The sequence below is a fragment of the Peromyscus leucopus genome, chromosome 8b (assembly GCF_004664715.2).
Source record: "Peromyscus leucopus breed LL Stock chromosome 8b, UCI_PerLeu_2.1, whole genome shotgun sequence".
Taxonomy (NCBI): Eukaryota; Metazoa; Chordata; class Mammalia; order Rodentia; family Cricetidae; genus Peromyscus; species Peromyscus leucopus.
Genome location: NC_051086.1, coordinates 106,308,492 through 106,335,010, shown reverse-complemented (window position 1 = coordinate 106,335,010; position 26,519 = coordinate 106,308,492). Strand labels below are relative to the sequence as shown.

General features: G+C 45.1%; 1 protein-coding gene across 1 annotated transcript in view; it reads right to left on the bottom strand.

Moving 5' to 3' along the window:
* The window catches only part of Tbcd (tubulin folding cofactor D), a 171,208-nt gene that overhangs the window by 8,729 nt on the left and 135,960 nt on the right, over positions 1 to 26,519 (bottom strand). The window contains exons 23-34 of the mRNA XM_028884969.2: positions 25,282 to 25,313; positions 17,813 to 17,875; positions 16,913 to 16,989; positions 15,343 to 15,424; positions 14,555 to 14,673; positions 12,054 to 12,145; positions 11,179 to 11,319; positions 6,197 to 6,280; positions 5,083 to 5,241; positions 4,874 to 5,012; positions 4,499 to 4,620; positions 2,821 to 2,898 (exon numbers count right to left, since the gene is read on the bottom strand). Coding sequence (XP_028740802.1) covers positions 2,821 to 2,898; positions 4,499 to 4,620; positions 4,874 to 5,012; positions 5,083 to 5,241; positions 6,197 to 6,280; positions 11,179 to 11,319; positions 12,054 to 12,145; positions 14,555 to 14,673; positions 15,343 to 15,424; positions 16,913 to 16,989; positions 17,813 to 17,875; positions 25,282 to 25,313 — 1,188 coding nt within the window. The remainder of the gene's footprint in view (positions 1 to 2,820; positions 2,899 to 4,498; positions 4,621 to 4,873; positions 5,013 to 5,082; positions 5,242 to 6,196; positions 6,281 to 11,178; positions 11,320 to 12,053; positions 12,146 to 14,554; positions 14,674 to 15,342; positions 15,425 to 16,912; positions 16,990 to 17,812; positions 17,876 to 25,281; positions 25,314 to 26,519) is intronic.

The window sequence follows — 26,519 nt, the reverse complement described above, 5'->3', positions numbered from 1 at the left end:
GCCTCCCTCAAATCCGAGCCATTCTCTAAACTCAACATTGCCAAGTGGGCAATAAGACACAGAACCCTGTGCTCCAGAATGGACACACCTTAGAGTCATAACCACAACAAGAGTACCGCATAGAGTGGTGAAGGACGTGTGACACAGCAGGTAAGGAAACACCGAAAATATAGAAATCATTCCCTGAAAATGTGTAAGAAACAAACAACAATCCCATACGTGAACTTAAAAGTCGTTTAAAAATATCCGAAGGGAATCAGTCTGTAGGAAGGAACTGATGAAGAGACAGAGTGATTTTTAAAAATCCTAGCAAGGAGAATATCTGAGGAAGGGGATACAGTTGCTCGGAAGACATACAGGAGGCAGCAGAAGCAAGTGAAATGTCCTTTGGTTGTGAGACTTATCATTTGGGCAGTAACTCTTTTAAATGCTGAGATAAGCTGCTTAGAATTCTAGGTCTTCTGATGAACCCAACAAATACCATCACCAGCTGACCTCAAAGTGGGGCTGTTCTCCAGATGAGGGAGAGGATGTGTGTCTGCAAGATGCAGCAATGAGACAAAGTAGCAAAAATGTAGGTAATTAAAAATAACAGACCCCAGACAAATGGCTAACTGGGGTGCCTATTTAACATTATTGAATACTTGGCCACCAGGTTCTCTCAGCATCCCTCAGTCCTTACCGGCTACAGGGTATGGCTGGTATACCCCACTCCTTACCCTAAACTTCTCTAGCCCAGGGTCTGGGCTGCCCTTTCCCTCAGTTGCCTGTCCCTATATAACCCAGCCATTTTAGCTACACCAGCCCTTTTTTATCCTTCTACCCTTTACCCTCCTGGCCCTTTGGTCCCCTGGCTTTTCCCTCTCCTCTTACATGGCCAGCTCAGGGTCCTATTCATTCTGGACTCTCCCAGATGCCTCAGCCTCTGGCTATGCTCTCCCTTTTATTTACAAAAAAACCTCGTCCTCCACCATACCTAGGAGCAGTCATGTCCTCCTTTTATTTCTTTTTTTCATTCAAGCATTAACTGTGCAAAAACACAGTGAATGGAAATACTACCAAGAACTCTCCCAGAGCACAGAAAAGAAAGCCCCAAACAAATGAAGAAAATGGAATGAGGGGAAATGATTGTGCTAATCAGAGAAAAAAGAAACATGGAACAGGAAACTACTTTAATGAAAAAAACTAGTAAGATTACATGGAATAGATTTTATGGGCCCAGTTAAAAGATTAGATCACCAGACTGAATTTTCATAAAACAACATATACTGTTAGCAACTGACAAAAAAACAAATATATAAAAATAATGAAAACAAAAACTACAATCCAAAGCAAAAAACAAAACGAGCCAAAGTACTGTGTAAACAAAAGCACCTCCCAAAACAGAGTCCATTCGATGAGGGCCAGCCCTGCATTTGTGTGTGCCAAAATCTCAACTTCAAAATCCATGAAGCAAAAACTAACAAAAGTATAGAGAAATAGAAACGTCTATATCATACTTTTCTACTGTCTTATTTTGAAATTATTAAGCCAGGAAAATACATGTCAAATCCTTAGAACATTTCCCAAGACAAAGCCAGTAATGTGGGAAGAGCATCCTAACCAGGCTATGCACTATTCAGCAGCAGGTTTTAGAAAATCAGTGCTGCATACTGGCAAAAGGAAGTCCTGTGGTGTCAGATTAAAAGCCATCCGGGCATCAAGCAGACGCAGGTCTACCTCCTTGCCAAACAGCTAAAACCCAAAGATACTAGAAACTTGAAGCAAAACAAGCTGGTCTCCTGCAGCAGCCCCGGGCATACATTATGCGGGACCTCAGGGCAGAGCACCAATACAAAGAAGCTTCTAGCCTCCAGGGTTCACCTGAATGCTGGTCAGAAGCAGTACAAGAACACTGCCCAAGGCCAGAGGCGGGGGAGAAAAAATTACAGCAAAATGGCACAGATCCTCTCAGTGGGGCAGAAAATAGAAAGTAAATGGTAGTGAGCAAAGACTCAGAAGGGGAAGAAAATCAACTGAGACCCAGCTGGTTTGAATCCACCACCAGTTGGTTTAAAAGGAAAATCCAAAACCACCAGGCAGTTTCTAAGTAACTTATCTTTGGTGCAACAGATACTCAGAAATCTTCATGAAATACAAAGCTGTCCAAACCAACAAAAGAGAATTCAGTCAAGACCATGAGGCAAAAATGAGCAAGATGGACTCATTCAGAAGCCAACCTGGCACCTATGTGGTTCCAGGGCTTAAAGAGAGACATCATGCAGCTGGACTGCTCCTCTAGGCAGGAGGCCAAGGAACCACAAACCACACACAGTAGGAAGCAACTAATTCATTCACTGTGTCCCATAGCCTCTGTCCAACTGTGATGGGCACAGGCACACTCCTGGGCCCCATAACACAGACCACATAATATTCTTTTTCCATCTAGCCTTTATAACTCAGGCTCCATCAACTTCCAGACCTCTCTGCCTACCAACCATAGTAAGTGGACTACCTCAATTGTCCAAATCTACCTTCCTACCTGGATAGCAGGGTCCTACTTCACCCCATCCCGATGCCTGCTGCCTGAATTTGCAATTTGTCATCTTCTGGGTTCTGAGATCCTAATCCAAATGTTCTTTCTTTAAAATAGCAGCTACCCAGATCTGGTAGCCATAGATTTGTGATCCTAGCACTTGGAATGCTAAAGGGGCAGGATCATGAGTTTGAAGCTAACCTTAGCAACACAGCAAGATACCAAAACAATAAATAAATACAAATTCTTGAAATTTGGGCAACTAGGTTTTCATCAGACAGGGAGCAGTGAACAAGCATGCTTACTTCTCCTCAGCTGTAAAGATGTCAAAGCACCCATTGGCCAGCAGCTGGTCCAGCATTTTCAGCAGTGACACAGACACCCTGGGAGGACAAAGTAAGAAAACATGAGACCCACACAAAACACCCAAGAACTAAGAGCCACCCATGTGAGAGACAGGCAGATGCCACACGCACACACACACACACACACACACACACACACACACAATCTGTAACACCACTGTGGCTCTTTCTAGATGGGACAAAACTCAAAATAGTCTTGTCAAATTCCTAAAAACAGACACACCAGTATTTTAATTCTTTTAAGAATACCAAAATGACTATGGGAAATAAGAATAAAGCCAGAGCCAATGTGGCTTCTTTCAGGAATTACCTAAAGCAAAGGTAAGAACAGAGTTCCTGATGTAAAGATGTGCAGATGGCCTGGTAGAGTCCAACATTCACCTGAACACTTGATAGTTTTGACAAGGTGCAAAACTAGTGCACTGAACAGTCCAGCAGAACTGGACAACCGTTTGCAGAATTAAACTGAGCACACACAAAACTACCTCAAAACAGACCATATGGCTGAAGCTAGAACCTTCTAGAAGCTCTGAAACTTCTGAAAGAGAGGAGCTCTCTAGGGCCTCCAAATTAGGCAAAGATTTCTCAGCAACAACACAAACTCATTGATTTAACAAGGACTTGCCCAGTACAGTGAAGGCATCAAAACACACCAGTGAGAAGGAAAGTCCAACTAAACAAGCTGTGTCAATGAACAGACATCTCAGACACTAGGAGAGCAACTGAGTGCCCCACAGAATAGCCACCTGAGACCCTGACCACACCTGGGAAGACATGGGACAGATAGAGCCAGTAGCTTTACAGAAGTTAACAGGCAATACACATGACCCAGCTGTCCATTATTCAATGTGTGTGTCCACAGAGACTATTCCTGCATGTCCATTGTAGCTGTCTGTAAGGCCTGGAACATTAAATGCTCAAATAAATGACTCAGTTCCTGCCCACAACAGGCCGACTGGGCAACAAGAGGGACAGACAGACAGACGGGGTGACCACACTGCCTGCCTGTTTAAATGGAATTCTACAAAATGCCACCTCGACTTTGGTGATAGCAGATCAGTGGCTGCCAAAGTGGACAGTTGGGAGGGCTCTGAGGGGCAGGAGGAAACTTTGGTGAACGGGAAAGGCTTCATGGTATACACATCCAAAGGAACCACCCTATATACTTCATGTGTTGCCTTTCAAGTTTCTTAGATTCTCAATGAGACTACTGTAGACAAGAAAAGACAGGGACTATTCCTACAGACTAGAACCTCATTCCACTTCTCATGGTATTCTGCATCTACACACACACACACACACAGAGAGAGAGAGAGAGAGAGAGAGAGAGAGAGAGAGAGAGAGAGAGAGAGAGAGAGAGAGAGCATTTCCTGCCCTGAATGCATCAAGGGAGAGAGGGACTGCAGGAGATGAGTGCCAGGAACCAGGGAGGCCCAGAGGAGATGAATGCTGGGGTTCATTGAAGATAAGTGTAGGGGCCAGAATCTGGGAGCCAATAGGGTATGTGCCCTGCTCCTCACCTACTAACTGTGACAGTGTGTCTCAGGGAAACCTGGGCTCTGTGGAAATAGGATGGGGCACAGGCACCATGACCTCCCAGCCTCAAGACACCACTCACCTATCATTCAGGAGGTTGTCCTCGAAGACCTTCAGGAGGGTTCCGCTGAAGCTCACCAGGGCCTGAGCATCCTTCTGAATCCCCTTCATGTACTCAAAGAGGCTCTGTGTAGAATGCCTGACCTGTGACCCGAAAAGCAGGATTGTGGCACTGCATGGCTAGCTTCTCCCTTGGCTCCCCAAGGCTCCTTCAATGACAGTAAATGCCTGGGGCCAAACGGAAACAACTGCAAACTACAAAGACAGAAGGTCCTACAGGTGCTGGGCTGTGACCATATGAAGGACAGTGAGCATATGAAGTGCTCACATCTGGGAGAGAACCCTCTGAAAGGACTCCCCAGTACCCCCTGCTCTACACAGCCAGATGCCTCCTCACCGTAGACTCTGTCAAGCCACCAACAGATACAGCCAGCCCCAGCAGGACATGGTATCTGTAGATGGGCAGTCCCAAGAGCTGGGTGATGAGAGGGAAGGCCTGGGAGGGTGCATTCCAGTTCACAGAGGCGACATCAGACCTGAAAGAGAGATTTCCTCAAAGCCATGCTTAGAGGGCTGGGCTGCAAGGGGACCCAGACATGACAGTACCTGGGAAACAGACTTTCCAGTTCTCTGCGGTGGGGAACATGGGGAATGGGAGGACTGTCGAAGTGCAAGAGAGTCAGGAACACCCGGGCAGCATGAGCACGGAACCGATCAATCTTCTCACTTGCCTGCTGGGCAACGCAACACATGACACGTTCACAGCTGTAAACAGAGGCATGTGTCTGAGGCCAGCCTGGGGATGTGTAGGCACCTTACGGTCAGTGGCTGTTGAAGCCACGTCAGGATGGCTTAGTTAGGGTTTTTACTGCTGTGATAAAACACATGACCAAAAGCAATTCGGGTAGAAAAGGGTTTATTTCAGCTTATACTTCTCAGGTTATACTCCATCACTAAAGGAAGGAAGGACAAGAACTCAAGGCTGGAGGCAGAAGCAGAGGCCATGGAGGAATGCTGCTTACTAGCTTGCATGGCTTGCTCAGCCTTTCTTATCCAACTCAGGTCTGCTTTCCCAGAAGGGGTACTGCCCACAGTGACCTGGGACCTACCATATAAATCATTAATCAATAAAATGCCTATAGGCCAATCTTATGGACATATTTTTTTCAATTGAGTCCTTCTATCCTAATAATTCAGCTTGTACCAAGCTGACAAAAAACTAACCAACACAGGTTGGGTATGACTGTACTCTATGCATCCCAATGTCTCAGGAGCCACATAACAGGTGCTGTGAATGCTGATGCACTCTTGGGGCAGAAGGAGTGAAAACCAACAGTATTGCAGGTCAGTAGAAGAACGAGGATGAGAACTGAGGTTGAAAAAGAATGGCACACTCATAAGACAGCAGTCTTCGGGCCTCAGCAGTATGGCAGAAGAGGTTGAGACTCATGGGGGCTGGATCAAATGCTGGCAGCCCATCCTGGCAGGAACTTCAGCTACAGAACCCCAAGTTCAGAGGCCACCACAGCCAGATCAAAGGAGGTCCTGGTATAGGGTTGGGGGAGTAGGTATGCTATGAAGCCTGTTATGGGGACATGGAACAGGAAGAGGACCCTGGCCATGCTCCATCGACTGTGGAGGGTCAGGATCGAGGTCAGAGAAGCTAGTCTGAAAAGGTATGGAGGCACCAGGGCAGGTGCAGCTGGCCTCAGATACTCACATGTGGGCCTCAATCAGCATCGGCTCTGTCCGGGCCAGCAGAAGGGTCAAGTCCATCAGGCTGGTCATGGCAGCTTCACGGACCCTGTGGATAAGGAGACATCAGAAGGTCAATCGAGGACAGGGATTCCAAGCCCTGGTTCCACCAACCACATCCACTGGGTCCTGTAAAAATAGACTCTAGAGTCAGGCGGTGGTGGCACGCGCCTTTAATCCCAGCACTCGGGAGGCAGAGCCAGGCAGATCTCTGTGAGTTCGACGCCAGCCTGGTCTACAGAGCGAGTTTCAGGAAAGGCACAAAGCTACACAGAGAAACCCGGTCTCAAAAAACAAAAAAACAAACAAACAAACAAACAAAAAAATAGACTCTACAAGCAGCCAATGAGGGGGGGAAAGTCTTGAGACACTCAGTGCCCACACACAAGCTTGGTTCCAGAAGGCCCAAACATAGGGAAAGTTTCAGAGATTACAGAAATTCCTCTTCAGTGTAAACCATCAGAGAAATCCAATGCCAGCAGCTGGCAGTCTTTACTTAAATCCCTTGACTGGAGGACAAGGGATGTGCTGTCTCTCATAATGCAAAAGGATTCATTCTCAACATCTGAAGACAGACTGGACAAGTCTCAGCAAAGCCTAAGACATGTGCACACACTACCGAACAGGTACTTCCCACAGCCTCCTCCCAAGTGAAGCGGGCCCCTGTAGTGTCTCTCTGCACAAGGCTGGCACTTCTGGTTCTCACCAAACAGAGAGCAACCAACATTCATATCCATTCTAAACTTACTTTCTTGCTAAATAGAGCTGTCTGTGATTAATTCACAAAAAAAGAAAAAAATGATCTAATTCCAGAACAAAAGCAGTCATTTAAACTGGGATACAGGTGCATTCAGCCAGAGTCAGGAAAAGTAAGATACAAACCCTCAGGCCTGGAGTCATCTCTGCCTTAATTAAACCGTCTATGAGGCTTGTACCAGGTTCCCACTGTGAGGCCCACAGGCCCTTCTTCGGGGAGCTAACAGATAGCAGTGAGGGCCAGGGTTCCAGGGGACTCTTCAAAGTCAGATGAGGATCACTGGACACAAAGTAAGACTGGGGAAGGCGGGGCAGATCTGCAGTGTGCACAGGGACATGGGGGCACATCTGCAATGAATGCCAGGGGGTGTAGGGAAGGAGATCTGCAAAGCATGCTGGAGAGAAATGGGGTACACATCTGCAAAGAGGGGATGGGGGAGATCTGCAAAAAGTACCATGGGACAAAGGGGGTGATAGACAACTAAGTGTGCTGAAGGACACAGGTGCATATCTGTGAAGTATGCCAGGGGACACAGGAAAGTGAAAAGCACCTAGGTCTACGGATACACAATTAGAAAGCACACGTAGACATTCTGTAGGAGTAATCTGTAGATTTCTTTCATATTGCCTGCCACCTCTTAAGCTGTGATGCATAGGATGAGGCTCCAAACAACACAGCAGAAACCAGCTACAAGGAGAAGCTGTGCTTGCCAAGCACATGAACAGGAGAAAGAACTGGGTCCTCAGAAGGCCTCGTGACAAAGCCCCTGGGTAAAAAAAATAAAAATAAAAATAAAATAAAAATTACACCCCAGATATGCTCAGTAGTACTGAGCTTAATTCTGGGAACAAGGGCAATTGAATGAAACCATTGTCACAGAGCCCAATCCATACCACCAGGTCTATACAGACCACCCTCTCTGTAAAGCCCTTCCATTCTCAGTGACCTGGAGGAGAAAACATAGTAGCTTTCAGTGTTATCTGGCTGGCCAGTAGCACCACCTGCTAAAAGAAAACTATGTAACACAAAGCCCTGTAATTTAACTACAACTTAGGAAATTCAGTTGAAAACTATGGTAAATAAAACATAACAAATACCAAAATAGCAGAAGCAACAAAAATAGACTGACCAAAATATATAGTCTTTACAATAACTATATCTGAAAAATTTGAAGAAAATAGAGAACAGTAAATTTAAAAGGCAGAATTTCAAAAAGAATTGTAATCTCTGAGAAAGATCTAGATACTGATCAATTAAAAAAAAAAAAGAGTGTCAAGGTGTATGTGTCACTATCTACCAAAGGGTTATCGTGCCATGCTGGTTGTACAATCAGCTAAGCCTCAGGGATCACTGTAGAAGAGGCAGAAAGATTGTGAAAACCAGAGTTTGCTATAAGATTATGTCTCCCAGGAAGACATATCAATAAAGTGTCACCAACATTACTGTCTAAAGCTGAGCTGAACAAAGACAACAGACCTGGTAACATGGATTGAGGTGGACAAAGCCTCAACCCTACACAAAGAACTACAAAGTAATTCGTAGAGTGGGAGAAACACACACACACACACACACACACACACACACACACACACACACACACAGAGCGCATAACAATAACTAATGAAAAAGGAGGCCATGAATTTGAAAGAACAAAAAGAGGAGTATATGGGAGTATGGAGAGAGGAAAGAAAGGGGAGAGATGATGTAATAAAGAAAAAATTTTTAAGAAGAATGTCTGGAATTGTACCATTCACTACAGGTAATTCTACACTGATCCCCCAGGAGCAGAATCCTGGAGACCCCCCTTTGCAGAGTGAGCTAAGACAAGAAATACCACAGAGGGTAAGGTTCCCAGGGACCAGGTCTGAGGAAGAGGCCCCAGCACCAGTCCTTTCTGCTTTGCTCTGAGGGGTGTCTCAGTGCCAGGCAGACAGCAAAGACACACACTGTTGTAAACTATTTACTCCAGAATGAAATTGTTTGCGGAGAGGGGGAGGCTCATGAGATTCAGGAAGCTAAAGAAACTGAGGAAGCTCAGAATGTTGCAAGGTCCACAGAGCTTCCTCCCCAAGGTCATGAAAGCAGTAAAAACTGCCAGGGAGAGGAAAACCTTCAGCTGGCAAGCTGCCTACAAGTAGAGAAGTCTCGAGATGTAGTTTTTGTGAGCTGTCTCCCCTGCTGGGGAGTGCCTTTCAGCGATACAGCTGCATTTGAGTCACCCACCTGTAAGTAACTTCTAGACTAAGCTAGACTTGGGTGGAATTGTCCTTTGATCTGTCTTCGGTGCCCTATTCTGGGTAAACAGAGATCTGTTCACATCTTCCATGGAAAAGACACACAACACTCACCATTTTTCTGTCTTGAACTGTAAGAAGGAATTCAGCTCAACCAAGTCTCTTGGGAATTCAGGGGCCTCAGAGTAAAAGCCTAGGACCTGTCAATATCTATCACAGACCCAAGTCACCAGCCCCATGGTTCAAAATGCCAGCTTAGGCCACTGCCTGCTATCAAGCCTGTAGCACATTCTAGAAGAGTCTGCACAACAAAACATGTCCAAGGCACTCCAGCCCACATGACATGCCTCAACCAAGAAGACAGATCCTTCTCAAGGAGAGAGATAACCAGGCTCAAGAAATCTCTGGCAAGACAAGATGGCCACTGTCAATGAAGAACCCTTGAGGTCAGACCAAAGGAGCTAGTTCTCATGGACATCTTGCTAAGAGACACTACAAAAGAGCACCCAGGTGGAGATGCCTTATAGCTGGGGAGCCACCCTTCAGCTGTGCCAGAGGGAGATCTTGACAATGTGGGAAATGGCCTCCATTTCTCCAGGCTCTATAAGAATGAGGTTAGCCACTTGAAAGCCCTTCCTGTATCTACACAGGTACATTCAGATAACTCAGTCCATAAGAGCTGATGGACCTGAAGTTGTCCTAGGGAAGAAGAAGATATATTTACAATGAAGGAGAATATAGAAAATGCCAGAAAATACAAACTGGAAAGACCCAGTGCAAATTCAAATTAATGATCAATGTAACACAAAATTAAAACAATTAGATAAGCTTAATAGTAGAAAAAAATAAAGGAAGAGTCAGTGAGCAGAGCATAGACAAACAGCATTTATACAGCCAAAGAACAACAACAAAAGTTGTACAAAATAAAGAAACCTTCAGGATCTGTTTGGCATGTGACAAATGCTTAGAGTTTTTGGAATGTGAGGACATGGGGGACCTCCAAAATGATCTGTAAAGTGGGGTAACCAGCTAGGCAATGGGATGTGAGAAGAAATAACTGGCTGAGCACCCAGAAAGAGAGGGAAGGAAAATGAAGAGGCAAGAAGAACATGGTAAAAAATAAAGTCTGGGAGAGATGGCTCAGAGGTTAAGAGCACTGACTGCTCTTCCAGAGGTCCTGAGTTCAATTCCCAGCAACCACATGGTGGCTCACAACCACCTAATGAGATCCGGTGCCCTCTTCTGATGTGCAGGCATATATTCAGATAGAATACTGTATATATAAAAAAAATAAATCTTTAAAAAATAAAAATTAAAAAATAAAGTCTGATACAAGGGATAACATGCTGTCTCCACGTTTCGATCACAATCAAGACAGCATCTTCAGCCAGGCAGTGGTGGTGCATGCCTTTAATTCCAGCACTCAGGAGGCAGAGCCAGGCAGATCTCTGTGAGTTCGAGGCCAGCCTGGTTGGTCTACTCTACAGAACGAGACCCAGGAGAGGCACCAAAGCTACAAAGTGAAACCCTGTCTCGAAAAACCAAAAAAAAAAAAAAAAAAAAAAAAGACAGCATCTTCTACAAGCTCTTTCTGAACTCTTAACATTACCTATAGCCTGCAGGAGGGAGTGTAAAGCACTTGGCAGAGCTGCTGACTCAGACAACAGCAGCAGCAGCCTTGTTCCCCCCCCCAATAAGGTATTTCTGTAACCTGGGCAAGAAACTTGCCCTACAGGAGGAGGAAGGGAAGACAATCGGGCAGCCTCAAAGGACTATGGAAAGCACAAGTTCATTGCTGCTCACCTGAGACATCAGTGCAGACCACTCTTGTGAGAGTTTCTACCATGACTTAATGCCCGTTGTTTGAAGTCCTGGGTACCTGAGATGCCGTGCCCTTCTCTATCTCAGGACATTCACAAGACAGCGAGGAAGTCACACTTCAAACACTGTCCTTACCAGGCTCCCACATCCCCTCTGCTGTCGGTGGTATAATCATTCATGCAATCCAGCAATGCAGTATAAACCTCAGAAATGTTCTCTTTGCACATGACTTCATCTGGAGGTCCCTCTGCTTTCACACCAACCGTCTGGCAAATCCTGAAATTAAAATATGCGTGTCTGTGAGCTCATTCTTCACATTATAATGGCCTGAAGTGTCTTGCTGTGGGGAATATCCAGCATGGCTTAGGGGCCCAGGACACCCTTCCCACTGCAGGTGCAGAATGATGCTCCCTGTGAAGTCACCTTCACTGCCCCCACAGTCTGCAAGGTAGCGGCCTCTTTCTGTCTTCCACCCTGATAAAAAGGCTAATGCTGCTGCAAGAAGTCAGGACTGAATGAGCGTACAGAACCACGAGGAGCTAGAGGGGCAAACATAGCCCTACATACTGCATCTACAGACAGAAGTGATTAAGACACAAGAGTCAGGCATTGCTCCTTTTGCCAGCCTCAAGACAAGGCACAATCCCCAATTCTCCATCCATTTCATTTATTTATTTAACAGTATTAGGGATAGAACCCATAGCCTTGTACATACTATACAAGCACTCTGCCACTGTGCTATTCCCAAAGCCAGCACGATGCACTGCTTTGTTTGTGTTTGGTTTGAGATAAGGCCTCAATGTTGCCAGGGCTAGCCTCATACCACTGTCCCTCAGTTTCTGAGGTGGTTTTCAGGTGAAGATGCAAATGTTCCCTTACAATGCTCTAAAAGGGAAGAAATTAGAGAACAAGAAATAACAAAACACCTCTACACATTTCTGCTCTGTGCTAGCATGACAGATAATCCTTGTGGTGCCTGTTGATGCCCGCCTGCCAGGCCAGGGGCTCACCGTGAGATTGCCTTCAAACTGTCTCTCCTGGCTTCAGCAAAGCTCACATCCTTGGGAGAAGTACAGGTGACTGTTCTCAGACCTGCAAGAACCTGAGGGCAAAGAAGTCCCCAAAAAATTATCAGCTACAAAGCAAACACATTTTTTAGACAGTCTCATTAAGTAGCCCCGTCTGGCCTTGAGCTTGAGAAACCTCCTGTCTCACCATCCTGTGCTGTGTGTGTACCACCAGATGTGGCTGTCAACATACTTCTGTTTCAGACAGAGATGTGGCTCTGGAGCCACAGGGCACAGTAGCCATGGGTGGGACTTGCTAGGCAGTTCATAGAGCCACCTCCCACTTAAGACAGCAGGCCCTGATTCAGGTTCTGGAAGAACTTACAAAAAGGGATCATCCCACAGCCTCCCCTCTGCTATACCCAAACTCTAGCAACTGCTATGGATCTGGACTCATCCCTATAAGATATTCATGTCTATTGTTCCCATCTTGGACAGGGGATAGTTGACATTCTGGCTCCCAGCAAGAAATGAGCAGTTATACTTAGATGTTTTCTCCTGTGTGTGTGTGTGTGTGTGTGTGTGTACACAATCCTATGTGCTACAGCCTGTATGTGGAGGTTAGAGGATAACTTTGTAGAGTTGGTTCTCTCTACCTTTATGCAGGTTTTAGGGATCAAACTTGGATCACCAGTCTTGCCCAGCAAGTGATTTTATTCACTGAACCACCTTGTAGGCCCAGGGTTATTACTTCTTGAACTGATAGTTCAGTTCTAAAATCTTTCATGTTTATCCACATTTCAGGTAGATAAACCCCTGGGTGAGTTTAGTTATTACGATAGCAATACTCGGGGTAAAAGACCTACTCATCACATCATCAAAAGCTGCCTGATCCCACAGAAGGAAAGGGAACCAATTTATATAGAGGTAAATGTGGAGAGCTTGTCTTACAGCATCCCAGCTTGTGGCAGGCAGCAGGGACAAACAACAGCAAGAGCATCTTGGGGATGTGTTGGCAGGACCAAGCCTGGTGTTTCAACTCAGAGGGAAAAAGTGCATGAGCTTCATGGACTAGGTGAGTGGGGAAAGGAAAGTCTCCAGAGTCAGGCTAGAGGTATGCCCAGGGCTTAAGCAAGGACAAGTGATATAGGATGCTAAGAAGGACAATGGGGAGAGAGCAGGCCACATCAAAGCACATGAGACAGTGTGAGAAAATGATACTGAGCGACAGAGGTAAACTGGGATAAAAACCTACATGTAAGAAATGAACAAGTCTCTCAATCAACTGCTTCTCAACTCAAGGCTTACAACAGTGCAACCAGCAGAGAAAATACTTCTTTGTTTTTTGTTTTTTTTTTTTTTGGGGGGGGGTTTGTTTTGTTTTTCTTTTTCTTTTTTTTTTTTTTTTCAGACTTATTTATTATGTATACAGTGTTCTGTCAGGACCTCAGGAAGAGCAACCAGTGCTCTTAACCACTGAGCCATCTCTCCAGCCCCCTTGTTTTGTTTTTAGAGACAGAGCAGTCCTGGCTGTCCTGGAACTCGCTTTGTAGACCAGGCTGGCCTTGAACTCACTGAGAGATCCACCTGCCTCTGCCTCCCAAGTCCTAGCATTAAAGGTATGTGCCACCACCTCCCAGCCAAGAAAATACCTCTAGGCCTTTCAAGATCACAGGGGCTAGATGAGGGGGCCTGGTAAACCTGAGAGGGTAGGGCAGGAACTACTTTGCTCTTTTAAGGTTGCCACTGCCTTAATAAGAGTAATAGCGTCCAAAAAGGAAACAAAATAATAATATATGATATAGGGGCTGGAGAGATGGCTCAGCAGTTGGGAGCACTGACTGCTCTTCCAGAGGACCCAAGTTCAATTCCCAGCACCCACAGGGCAGCTAACAACTGTCTGTAACTCCAGCTTCAGGTGAACCAACACCTCCTCACAGATACACATGTAGGTAAACACCAATGTATGTTAAACAAAAATAAATAAAATATTAAGAAATCTCTTTTAAAAAATAATAATAACACATGATATAGTCTTCTGAGGCACAGGCAGAAAAGAAGCCCATAGGACAGCAGGCTGGACATGGGTCTGCAGCCTCTACCCATACCCAGCCTACCTCCCACCATGACCACAAACAAGTGCAACACAAGGGACATAACATTTCATAAGGAATTTCAACCACATGGCCTTATTATTAGAGAAATAAATTGAGATGGCTGCAAGAAGAGAAAACATATTCAGGCACTAGCTTCTGCACAGAGGCTACTGTTTCCTCATCCAGGCACCCACAGCTTCTTCGGACAGTGCCTTCCTACCCTACAAACTTGAACACAGCTCTCTAAGTGTGTGTTGCAAGAGCAGTTAGCCCACTGGAGTGCCGGTCCAGCAGCCTGCCTTCATGGTCACCTGTGCTAATGCTGAGAATTCTTTCCTAACCAGAGGCGGGCAGATTAGTTGCCAGCCCTTCCTATCTGTCCCCTCTTGGTGCTGTTGGTACCCTCACCTGCTGCAGATGACCCCTGAGAAGGAAACCTGGGAGGGCACCCAAGGCTGAGGAGAAGCCACAGCGGGTCATCTCCTCTGGGCACTGGAGCTCAGCAAGGTACTCTGGAATCAGCTCCCCTGAAAAGAAAGAAATGTTTAGAAGTGGCCTATATCTAGTGGTACCCCTCAGAAATACAAGTTAAATGTATCAGGTAAGCCAGGACAATGTTCTGATGCAGACATACCTTCAAACTAATATATAAGATATAAGAAAAATTGTATAAGGTGGTTTTAAGGTTTCTTTAAGTGTGTGTGCTGTTTTTTTCCAAGACTGGGTTTCTCTGTGAAACAGTCCTGGCTGTCCTGGAACTCACTCTGTAGACCAGGCTGGCCTTGAACTCACAGAGATCCACCTGCCTCTGCTTCCTGAGTGTTGGGATTAAAGGTGTGCACACCACCACCACCACCACCACCCGGAATGGACAAGTGATTTTTATACAGAGTTTCTAGGAAGTCATGTCCCAGTGAAGCTCCCTGTTCAGAGATATTAAGGGCTCTTTAGGCAGCTATGCTATCTGGATGAATCTAAGGACGTGTCCTGAACCCAAGTGGCTCAGGAGGAACCATGTGAAGGCTACTGTGTAACTGAGAACCCCTCTCCCCACAGCCCAGCTGCCTGGCATGAGCCGGGTGGGTTCCAAGAGCTTAACTCCAGAAAGGTGATCAGACAGGGCTGCTTCCTGGGCATTACCCAGCCCAGGCTGCACTGTGGATCCCTGCCTTAGGCCCAGCATACAGCTCACTCACTCTCAATGGTAAAGCCTGCCTCCCCAGGCTCCTCCATGTAGTATTCGCTGCAGAGGGCGGCCAGGGCTGAGACAGCTGCCTCCTAAAACAGAAGAGGACATGAGTGAAAAGAGGGTCTGTCTGAAAAGTGCTCAGCCACAGAGGCATGGTGCACTGCAGTATGGCACAGTGATTATGTTTAAAAACAAACTGAAGTATGTCATTGCCACACTCTGGTTTCTCAAATAAATCTTCTGACTTTCCAACGTGTCTACTTTATCAGTACCTGTCAGATGTATCAACCACTTTAAATTCTCTGCATTAGTAAGCCTAAAGTGAGAACTCTATTTCTTCCATACAATACAATTTTTATGTGTCTTCATAAGGAACAGTTAATATAAGACAAAATATTTTTTCCCTTCCCAGCAGAAACAATGTGGGGATTGGTTGTGTTCTTTTGTGGACAAGCGCTCAAGGCAGCCCTGGTAGAATCTGGTTTAGAGAATAGGAGGGTCCACTGGCATCTCAAACAGAAATATATTCAGAACAGAGAAGGTGAGGAATCAATGTTAGCCCAGTAACCTTGAGGGAGGCAGGATGATGCAGTATCACACAATCAGGAGGTGGTGGTGTGTGTGGCATCTCCTTGGTTCCCCACCTCTACAGTCTGCAATAGATGACTCCAACTCAATTCAAACCTTCCATTCAACCCCTCCCCAAAACCAAGGAGAAAGGAACTGAGAAGGGCAGGGTGAAGATCAGCATGGGAGTTCCCTCAGTATACCACAGAGATGCTACATGTACTAATTAAGGAGCAAAGAATATCACAATCATGGCCAGTGGGACTTGATTATGGATAGTTTAAAAGAAAATTCTGAGCCATCAACCATGAGGCCTCCAAATTTAACCAGGAAGACTATACCAGAATTCCACAGACACAAAGCAGACAGAAGCCCTAGGTAGGCAGCGCTCACAGAAGCGTAAGTGTGCTTCCACTCCTCTTCTGGCAGTAAGCAATTACAGCTTACTGCCCAAAACATGGGTTACATGTCACAGCTCTGCCAATCCAAGGCCATCTGACCCCGAAACATGAACATAAGCCCTAGCTTCTTATTGTCCAAGTAGAGTCTAGTTTGTGTTTTTCTCATTTTCATGTGAATACTTTCTAAACCTAAGCATACTATTACTATCAGAATAGAGAAAAAGACTGGTAAAGACATAAAGTGTAGTAAGAAAGAATAAAATTTCCGGGGCTGGAGAGATGGCTCAGAGGTTAAGAGCACCAACTGCTCTTCCAGAGGTCCTGAGTTCAATTCCCAGCAACCACATGGTGGCTCACAGCCATCTGTAATGAGATCTGGCACCCTCTTCTGTATACATAATAAATAAATAAATCTTTTTTTAAAAAAAAAAAAAAGAATAAAATTTCCGGTTACCAATGGCCATTCTAGGCTATCTGTGTAAATCATGTAGACCCAATGATGGTGTTGTGGATTGTGAGGTTAGTATATCAAAGAGCCACTGAGACAGGCACTATGGATAGCATTACCGTCACTCTCTGTACAGGAGAAAGAAATCTTGCTTAGCATACCTTGATCTGCTGTCTGGAATGGCTTGAAACAAGGTGAAGACTTCTAAGAGTGTCATTTATCAGCCACTGCCAACCATCTGCCAAAGAAGCAAAGATAATGACTCACCTACCTCGGAGTACTCAGCTGACATTTAAAACAACAAACATCTTCTGCTTAGTCTTAGAGAAGACAGATGGTGACTTCTAGAATGCATCCTGGAGAAACTCCAGAGTGAACATTCTTCAGACTGAACAAAAGTCCAAGGACCCCAGTTCCTGGAGGAAGCCCACCCCAGGCTGCTAAAAGTCAGCGCCCCCACGCCCTGCTGCTACCACCACTGTGCAGAAAATGCCATTCCCTGTAAACCAAAGACTTGCACATCATGATAGGGAACTTTTTGTTTTGTTTACAGTTGAAAGTTTCAAGTAATCTTTTCTTCTTTCGCTCTCTCTTGGACAATCTCTCCTGGTCCCTGACAACATAAACCCAACTTCAACTCAACTATATTCAATAAATGAACTGGAGATATGTTTACTCTGTTCAGCTAAACAAAATTAGTACCTTTAGACTAGGGTAGAGCAGGCTTGAGGAAGACTGCTCCCTGTTTCAGCAATAAGAGCCATTTGGGCAATAAATAAGTACCAGGAGAGGAATGACCACAAATGTTCAGGATTGGGTACAATGGTGGACAGGCAGAGCTACAGCTAAGGGTGCCAATGAAGGGTTCCAGAAGAACTTCCTTATCCTTCCTAGGGAAGAAAGTGGCAGGAGTTTGTAGCAATTTCAAGACAAGATATATCAATACTGTGACCCTTTCAAATATAATCCTTCATCCCACCCCAACAAGTTCATCTCTTATTTTGTAACTTGAATAACAGTATTAAGAAAATGATATCTGTGTCATTGAAGAAAGCACCTACCGATAACGGTGTCACCTTTAAAAGGCATTCTGGAAAGTGACAAGTTCTCTATTAAAACGCACACTATGAAAAAAGAAAAAAACATTATTTTCCAAAAGTGCATCACCAGCACCTAACTCTCTCATCCACCTTTCATGCAAGTCCAGGCCATAAGCAAGTCCAGGCCATCTCCCCAGATGGACACCAGGAAGAATATTCTCCATAGCTAGCTTGGATACAGAAGCTTGAAGACCCCTCTCTTAAAAATAACCTGTGTAAGCCAGGCTTGGTGGTGCACACCTTTAATTGCAGCACTCAGGGAGGCAGAGGCAGGTGGATCTCTGTGAGTTTGAGGCCAACCTGGTCTACAGAGCAAGATCCAGGACAGCCAGAGCTGGAGCTGTTACACAGAGAAACCCTGTCTCGAAAAACAAAAACAAAACAAACCAACCTGTGTAAACCCAGAGACCCACGTAAGGGTAAGAGCACTTTTAAAGACTGGTGGGAGAGCATCTCGGCCTAGCTTGGGTCCTAGGATAATCTAGACTGTCACTTGATAGGACTTAGAATAACTTCTTGAGAGTCAGTGAGAGTTTCTAGAGAAGCTTCTTAGAGAAGAAGATGTGGGCAGCACCACTCCATGGTTTCTCTCCATGACCAATAAAGTGGAGCATCAGCATCCATCTCTATTTCCTAACTGCATATGCTGTGTAACCAGCTCCTCACACTCTGTAGCTACAACTAGCTGCTCTCACTGTCTCACTTTCCCTGCCATGATGGTCTGTTCCCTTAACCAGTAAGCCAAAAGCCTTCCTTATGTTGCTTTTTTCTGATATGTTGCACTAGCAATGCTCCAGGCCCTAAGGTCAGTCTTGTCTCACAAAAGGACAACCACAACAAAACAAACAAAAATGCTCACAAGGAAGCAATAGCTGTACTGGACCCAAATACATATGCCCCAAGGAACAAAGTCTCAAATGGCTGCATAGTCAGAGGGCTTGGATGAACACCTAGAAGTACCCAGGTATAGGACAGGTGAGCACCTGGGGTTCAGAATACAGGGCAGGTAAACACCAGAGATACAACATGTGTAAGGCAGGAGGACATCTGGGAGTGTATGACGTAAGGCACAGGTTCATTATGGAAGAGCAATCCAGGGTAGCCCCAGACTGCAGTTTGTGAGAAACAGAGCAGTAAAGCCCACTACCCTCAAAGATAAGTCCTAGAAGGACTTTGGGCCTAAAGTTCTGGTGAATGCTAATCATCTGTTAGTGCTATTGTGTTCATTTGTGACATAAGAAAATAATGACTGTACCCATGGGTAGAGGTTGACATGTGACTTACATATGGAAGACAATTTAAGATACTGGACCAACAAGACCCAGCTATGCCACTCTTGGGCACATACCCAAAGGATGCTCAATCATACCACAAGGACATTTGCTCAACTATATTCATAGCAGCTTTATTTGTAATAGCCAGAACCTGGAAACAACCTAGAAGTCCCTCAACCGAGGAATGGATAAAGAAAATGTGGTACATTTACACAATGGAGTATTACTCAGCTGTTAAAAACAAGGACACCAGGTAATTTGAAGGCAAATGGATGGAACTAGAAAAAAACCTGAGTGAGGTAACCCAGACCAAGAAAGACAAACATGGTATTTACTCACTCATAAGTGGATACTAGCTGTAAAATAAAGAATAACTATGCTACAATTCAGATCCAGAGAGACTAGGTAACAAGGAGGGTTCATGAGGGGTCACTCAAATCTCCCTGGGAAGGGGAAATAGAAGAGACTTCGTGAGTGGACTGAGGGCCAGTGGGGATGGGGATATGAGTAATCAGGTTGGGGGGAGGACAGAAAGGGAGAGTGCTGGGGGTGCCTTTCAGAGTCAGGTGAAGCCTGGTGCAGGGGAATCCCCCAGGAGTCGATGGGTAGGACCCCAGCTTAGACTCCTAGCAATAGTGGATAAGTAGCTGTGGTGATATTTTATTTGTGCTCCCTAATAAAGCTTATCTGAGGATCAGAGGAAAAAGCCAGCCACTATATTAAACATAGAGGTTAGGCAGTGGTACCACACGCCTTTAATCCTAGCATTCGGGAGGCAGAGATTCAGCTGGATCTCTGTGAGTTCAAGGCCACATTGGGAACAGAGCCAGGCTTGGTGTCAAATGCCTTTAATCCCAGTGCTAGTTAACCATGGAGGTCTAGAGGTCTGTACAGACAGACAGGAAGTGATAGAGCTGGGCAGAAAGAGGATGTGAGATGGCAGGACACAGAAAGGATATAGGCATGAGTATGCAGGAAAGTAGCTCTCTCTTTGGCTGAGGATTTCCTAGTGGTAAGAACATGGGTGGCTTCTTTCTGCTTCTCTAATCTCTCAGTTTTCACCCCAATATCTGGCTCTGGGGTTTTTTTTTTTTGTTGTTGTTGTTTTGTTTTGTTTTGTTTTGTTTTATTAATAAGACTGTTTAGCAATTTGTCTTACAAGTAGCCTGAACTGGCTGTCTCCTGTGACCAGACTGGTGACTAGCCCAATTGTCATCAGAGAGGAATCATCCAGCTTCCTCTCCTCACCTAGAAGTCCATGACGGAAGGCTTCACAAATGGGGGCAACTGGCATAGCTGCACTAGGACAACAGAGTTTCAAGATCACAGTGCTGACATCCAGCATTCCCCCTGCTCATGGTATACCCCATTACCCACCAGCTGAGGAACCCAAATAACACACAGAGTTAAGCCTGTCTTTTTCCATAGCATAGGACCCACAAGAGCCAAAACTAGGACACAGCCCAAGAAGCCACAAGGGGGAGAGGACCAGAAGGAAAGAGGCCTCTGGAAGCAGGGGTAGCCTTTGTAGATGACCCCACCCTGTGCCCAGCAACAACAGAACCAGCCTGCAGCATTTCAGATGCTCTTCCATAGACATACAAAATGCTATAACATGAATACAAAGTAGTCCATTCATTCTTCTGCCAGATGGACCAAACTACCCATTCTCTTCATTGCAAACAAGGTAGCTGCAAACACACGTGTAGGAATAAGACTTCCCATCAACCCAAGAAATTTACAGAATGCAGAAAAGAGATTGGACACACTTCCAAGTAAAACCCACACTGCAAATGCCAAAATAAAGAAACCACACACTTTTACTCCATGAGATAGTCCTAGCCTGTTTCTGTCACCAACATACTTTGTGTTCCAGAAGAGAAAACCCTTGCCCCACATCTCAGCACCAGGGTACTTTGCACTAAATGAGGACCTGAAAAACAAACTTCTTTGATCCATACATAAATAAGCATCTCCCTGCCACCAGTTTACAGGGTATCTGGTTTACCCCCAATGAATAGCATTTATATAGTTGGCCTGCCCTGAATCCTTTCCCCAAATCACTTATTTTTATTGGCCGTTTTAAAGGGTCTTTCTGCCACATATGAAAGACATGTATCAATATTTAATCTATTATTCTTATCTATATATCTACATTTTGTCTATGAACTTTTTGCATAATATATTCTTCCATATATAGGCAACACGTTTCCTTTTATTTCTGTCTTATGAACAACTATTAATTTTCCTAGGTGTTATAATGACAAAAGCTACAAAACCAAACCAGTTAGAAACACTCCCAGTCCCACTGTGACAGGGTATGAGACCTGCTTAGGAAATCTGGAGGCACCAGGGAGCAGATGGAATACCAACAGCAACTTTAACTTGTGCAGCTAGCTATGGGACAGGGATCATCACACCTGTCTTCACCTTTGTGCAGATTTGAAAATTTCCAAATCAAGTAACATTTTAAAGAAATAATGTCTTCAAAACTTCTTGGAAATTTTTTTCCAGCTATATTTTTCAAATTCAAGTTTTTAGGGAATCACAAGGTGGTTTTGACTGTGTGAGGCACAGATACAATTCTGTTTTCTTTCCCATGACCAAGAGTAGTAACACCATCCATCCAGTGAAAGGCCCTTTCACCAAGACTGCAAACACCTTGACATGAATTCAATCCCACATTCTTCTACATCCTGCTTCCTAGAAAACATCGTTTTCTTATGAATAGAATAGTTTTACAGTATGTTTAAAGTGCTGGGAAATCCAAGTCCTCACTATTTTTAAAAATACTTTTCTTGGAGGTCTGTCCTACGTATGAATTTTAACTATATTTTATCAACTTAGAAAAGGAAATAAAAAAGGATATAAAAAGATGTTCAAAAGGCTGGAAAGATGGCTCAGCTGTCACAAATGCTTACTGATCTTCCTAAGGACCTTAATTCAGTTTTTAGCACCCATATCAGGCAGCTTACAACCTCCTATAACTCCAGCTTCAAGGATCCCATGTATTTTACAGGCCTCTGAGGGCACCTGCACTCACATGCACATACCACTGACATACATACACACACACACAAACTAATTTTTTTTTCCAGTTTTTTTTGAGACAGGAGTTCTCTGTGTAACAGCCCTAGCTGTCCTAAAACTTGCTTTGTAGACCAGGCTGGCCTCTAACTCACAAAGATCAGCCTGCCTCTGCCTCCCCAGTACTGTGATTAAAGGTGTGCACCACCACGCCTGGCTAATAATTAAAAAAAAAAAAATGTTCACCATCACCAGACGATGATAGTAGCCAGGCACTGTGATGGCACACACCTGTAATCCCAGCACTCAGGAGGTAGGAGCAGGAGCATCACTGCAAGTGTGAAGCTAACCGGGGCTATATAGTGAGATCCAGGCTAGCCAGAGCTAGATATGGGAAAACAGTGAAACAGCCAACAATCCTGTGGTCTAGAGCAACATGGTGCCCTACCCATATATTGGCCCTGAGAGCATGGTATTATGAAAGAGGACACCACTGGGAGAATCTACACAGGTGCACAAGTCTGCTACTAATTTTTTTAACTTACCAAGAGTCAGTAGGTATTTCAAAGTAAGAAATTTGCTGTCATTGTTTTGGTTTGCTGTTTTGTTTTTATATAATAAACTGGATCTAATAGGGATCTAAGAAAAGTCACATCCCAGAGTTTACATTCCCATCTTGGCCACAGGCTCAGCTGTATGGTTTCAGTTCCAGCATTCCATGTGTCAGCTGACAGAGACCAGTTCCAACTTCCAGAGTTTCCAGCAACATCATCAAACTCAAGAGCCTAAGCTGACATATGTAGAGCAAAGTGGAGCTGGTACCTCTCAGTAGAGAGACTTCCCCATACCTGAAGAAAATGGCTGTTGCAGGATCATGTCCCTTGGGGCAAGCAAGAGGTGTAAAAGGAACACAGTAGGCCACAGAGTCCTGTTCATCTCAGCTATGGGTGCCTGAAACTGAGTATGCTCTTCTGTGCTTAGCTGGCAATTTCCAAAGGTACATGCACAAGTATACTGGCTAAACCTGGCCCTTCTGACCTTCCACACCAGGAGCCCATCCATAACTCTCAGACCTATAGGGACAGCCATTTATTGGGAGCTCAGATACAAGAAAAGCCATCTGTGCTGGCAGCATCTCAGGAGCAATATCAATGAGAAGAAGCCTTCCAGATGGTCAGGTTAGCTGTTCTGTTAGGACTACCCAGTAAACTGAAATCAGGCTTCAAACACTTCATCTAAATGTATTCTGTGTTTCAACAAGAACCATCAAAGATAAATTCATTGCTTAACCATAGTAAATCCCTGGTGGCACATGAGCCTCATCAACCTCATCTGAGAACAGGGACAGTTATAGAAAGGCTCATAAAGCTTCATCTCCATTCAGCTTTTCTTCAACAACCTCCTAGCATGCGTTCTAACCTCCTGATGCTAAAAAACCACAGCTAACTGCTGTGGGATGCTCTGTATGTCCTGTGGGAGCCCGTTCTTGGGTTCCTCGTGGCTTTACCCAGCAGGTCCGCATAGAGGATGATTAGGACCACGGGCCTGAGTGCAGGTGTCTGAGATGGTCTGCACTTGGCTGTGCTGTGGGAAGGTCTGTATGTCAAATTGCTCTGATTGGTCAATAAATAAAACCTGATTGGCCAGTGGCTAGGCAGGAAGTATAGGCGGGACTAACAGAGAGGAGAAATAAAATAACAGGAAGGCAGAAGGAGTCACTGCCAGCCACCACCCTGACAAGCAGCATGAAGAGATGCCGGTGAGCCACGTGGCAGGGTATAGATTTGTGGAAATGGATTAATTTAAGCTATAAGAACAGTTAGCAAGAAGCCTGCCACGGCCATACAGTTTGTAAGTAATATAAGTCTCTATGTTTACTTGGTTGGGTCTGAGCAACTGTGGGACTGGCAGGTGACAACGATTTGTCCTGACTGTGGGCAAGGCAGGAAAATTCAAGCTACAGCTAACCTCTTAATTCACAAGCTTCTGGGATCTATGAAGGCCAGGATAAATGTGCCTAGTATCTATCCCCGAGACCTCCATACTTTGGGTCCTCAACGTATCCACTCAATGCACAAATGAATCCTCTAGCTGCCACTGGCCTCAGTCCTGTCTGCTTTATACTGTGTATTCTCTGCCTTCCTCAAGAAACTCCTTTAAAAACTTCTTTACAGGGAGTTTCATAGTCTGTCACATCTAGCATACAGTTCTTATCTTCCTGAGTGATGCTTGTATAAGTACCAATGGGGCTCAACTCTGGTTTCCCTTGGATTGGCCACTCCCCTGTACAGGCAGCCTGGGACATGCACTGAACAACCTGTTGGAATCTTCATGTCTCTGCATAGGTGCTGTCATCTCTGTTCTGTCTGCAGTGTCAAGTGCCTGCCAGCCCTTGGTGGCTGGGTAACAAGCATGACAGCACTGCTTTCAAACTGACCCCAGGAGCCTTAAGCCTTAGGCTTGTGACTGGTGTCACCTCTCTACCCCAATGAGGGGTACTCTGAGACCACCTGTGCCGGAGGCTCTGTCCTACCCTTGTCCACCACATGGAAAATGCCAGGACTCACAGTAGACCTGCCTGTAGAAACATGGCCTCTGAATGTAGACCTTAAGATCCAGCCTCCAGATGACTGCAGCAGGCTGTGAGGACAGTATAGAGGCCATCTCCGAGTGTAGTCAGAGCCCACTTGGGACTGCTGTCCAGACTTGCAGAGCATTCAAGGATGACACTGACAGTTCTGACTGGTCTCAACTTGGGCCACACCAGCACACCAAAACCTGCCCCTCCCCCAACACACACATACACCAAACCAGGGCATCAGCTCACAGCGGCCAGTACTGCCAGGATATCTGGAGATATCCCCCAGATAAGCCAGCAAGAGTTCTATTATATTCAACTAATTTGGAATATTCACCTGATTATGCTGAGATCCCTGTGGACACGAATATATGATCTGATTAACCATTCCTTACTCTGTAGCACTTAGTATAAAGAAGAAATCTGCAGCTGACGTGTCCCTAGGCCCACCCACAGCTTTGAGGGACTAAGATTTTTAACTCTGGCCTGACCTCAGGATACTACTCCCCTATACCAGAATGAAGGACAGCAGCTTCTGGCCCCAGACCTACCTGCTTGTCTCATAAGCTCTCCTCCCAGACCCCTAAAAAAAAAAACAAACAAACAAAAAAAAAAAACACAGAGTTAAAATCTTTTACACATAAAACATGAAGCACCCCACGAAGCAACAGATACAACTTCAGGCACCAGAAACTATGACAGTTTTAATTAGGGGACTTAGTCCCCCAAAGTGTGAGCTACATTTTTGGAAATAAACAAAAATTTGTGGCAAGATCATCCTCTGGCAGACCCTTGTCCTTTGAGCTTTCACAGGAATCTTGGTCATCACTGATAAATCACAGAGAACCAATCTCAATTGCTACTTAACCACACTTCACAACAATGCCAACATGACCATCATGTGGCCCAAAGTACACTAATGTTCATCATTGCCCATCCTGCCTGCCAGAAGCTACCCAACCTGTAATGCTAGCAAGCAGGAGCTAGGAAGTGCTCAGATGAGAAAACAGCACTGGCTTGAGAGACTTTAGCTTCTGGCCCAAACAGAAACAAGATCTGCCTTAAACCATTAGGAAACCAGAGAATATGTGTGCTACACAGTCTGGAAGCCAGTGCAGCATGGAGACTTCTAACACAGCCACACAAGTTCCCACGGGCAGATGTGGGTGAAGCACAAGTGGAACCCCTTGGCTTGAAGGGGGAGATGCTTAGTGAATGAAGCCATGAAGGCCAGAGCCTGCAGCATAGATAGAGGACAGGAGAGGTCCTAAGGCTGACACTGAGCTGTATGTACCAGGAAGGACTCTAGCCTGGAAGAAAACACATGGAAGAAGGATGCTTTTCAGAAACTCAGGCTGAGAACACTCTCCATCAGCCAAGAAGGAAAGGCCATGGCAGGATCCTCATAGTGGCTGTGCATCAGAAGCAGGTTAACACTGCTCTGGACAACCCAAGGCTTTGATGTAGTCTTGAAAGTGTTCAAACAAAACCAGAAAAAGTGTGTGTGTGTGTGTGTGTGTGTGTGTGTGTGTGTGTGTGAAATGTTCAAGCTGATAAAGGTCACACATGAGGTCATTAATGCAGCTATTATATTCCTCATATTGTCTAAAAGGATGGGAGGAAATATAAGCAAAAGGAGGAGGGAAAATGGAATGTAGCAGGAATCTTAAAAGGTCTTATTAATAAAAAACTCAGGAGCCAGATACTGGGGTGAATGCTGAAAGATCAGAGAAACAGAACAAAAGCCACAGCTACCTCACCTCGCCAATGCCTCAGCTGATCCTGTTTC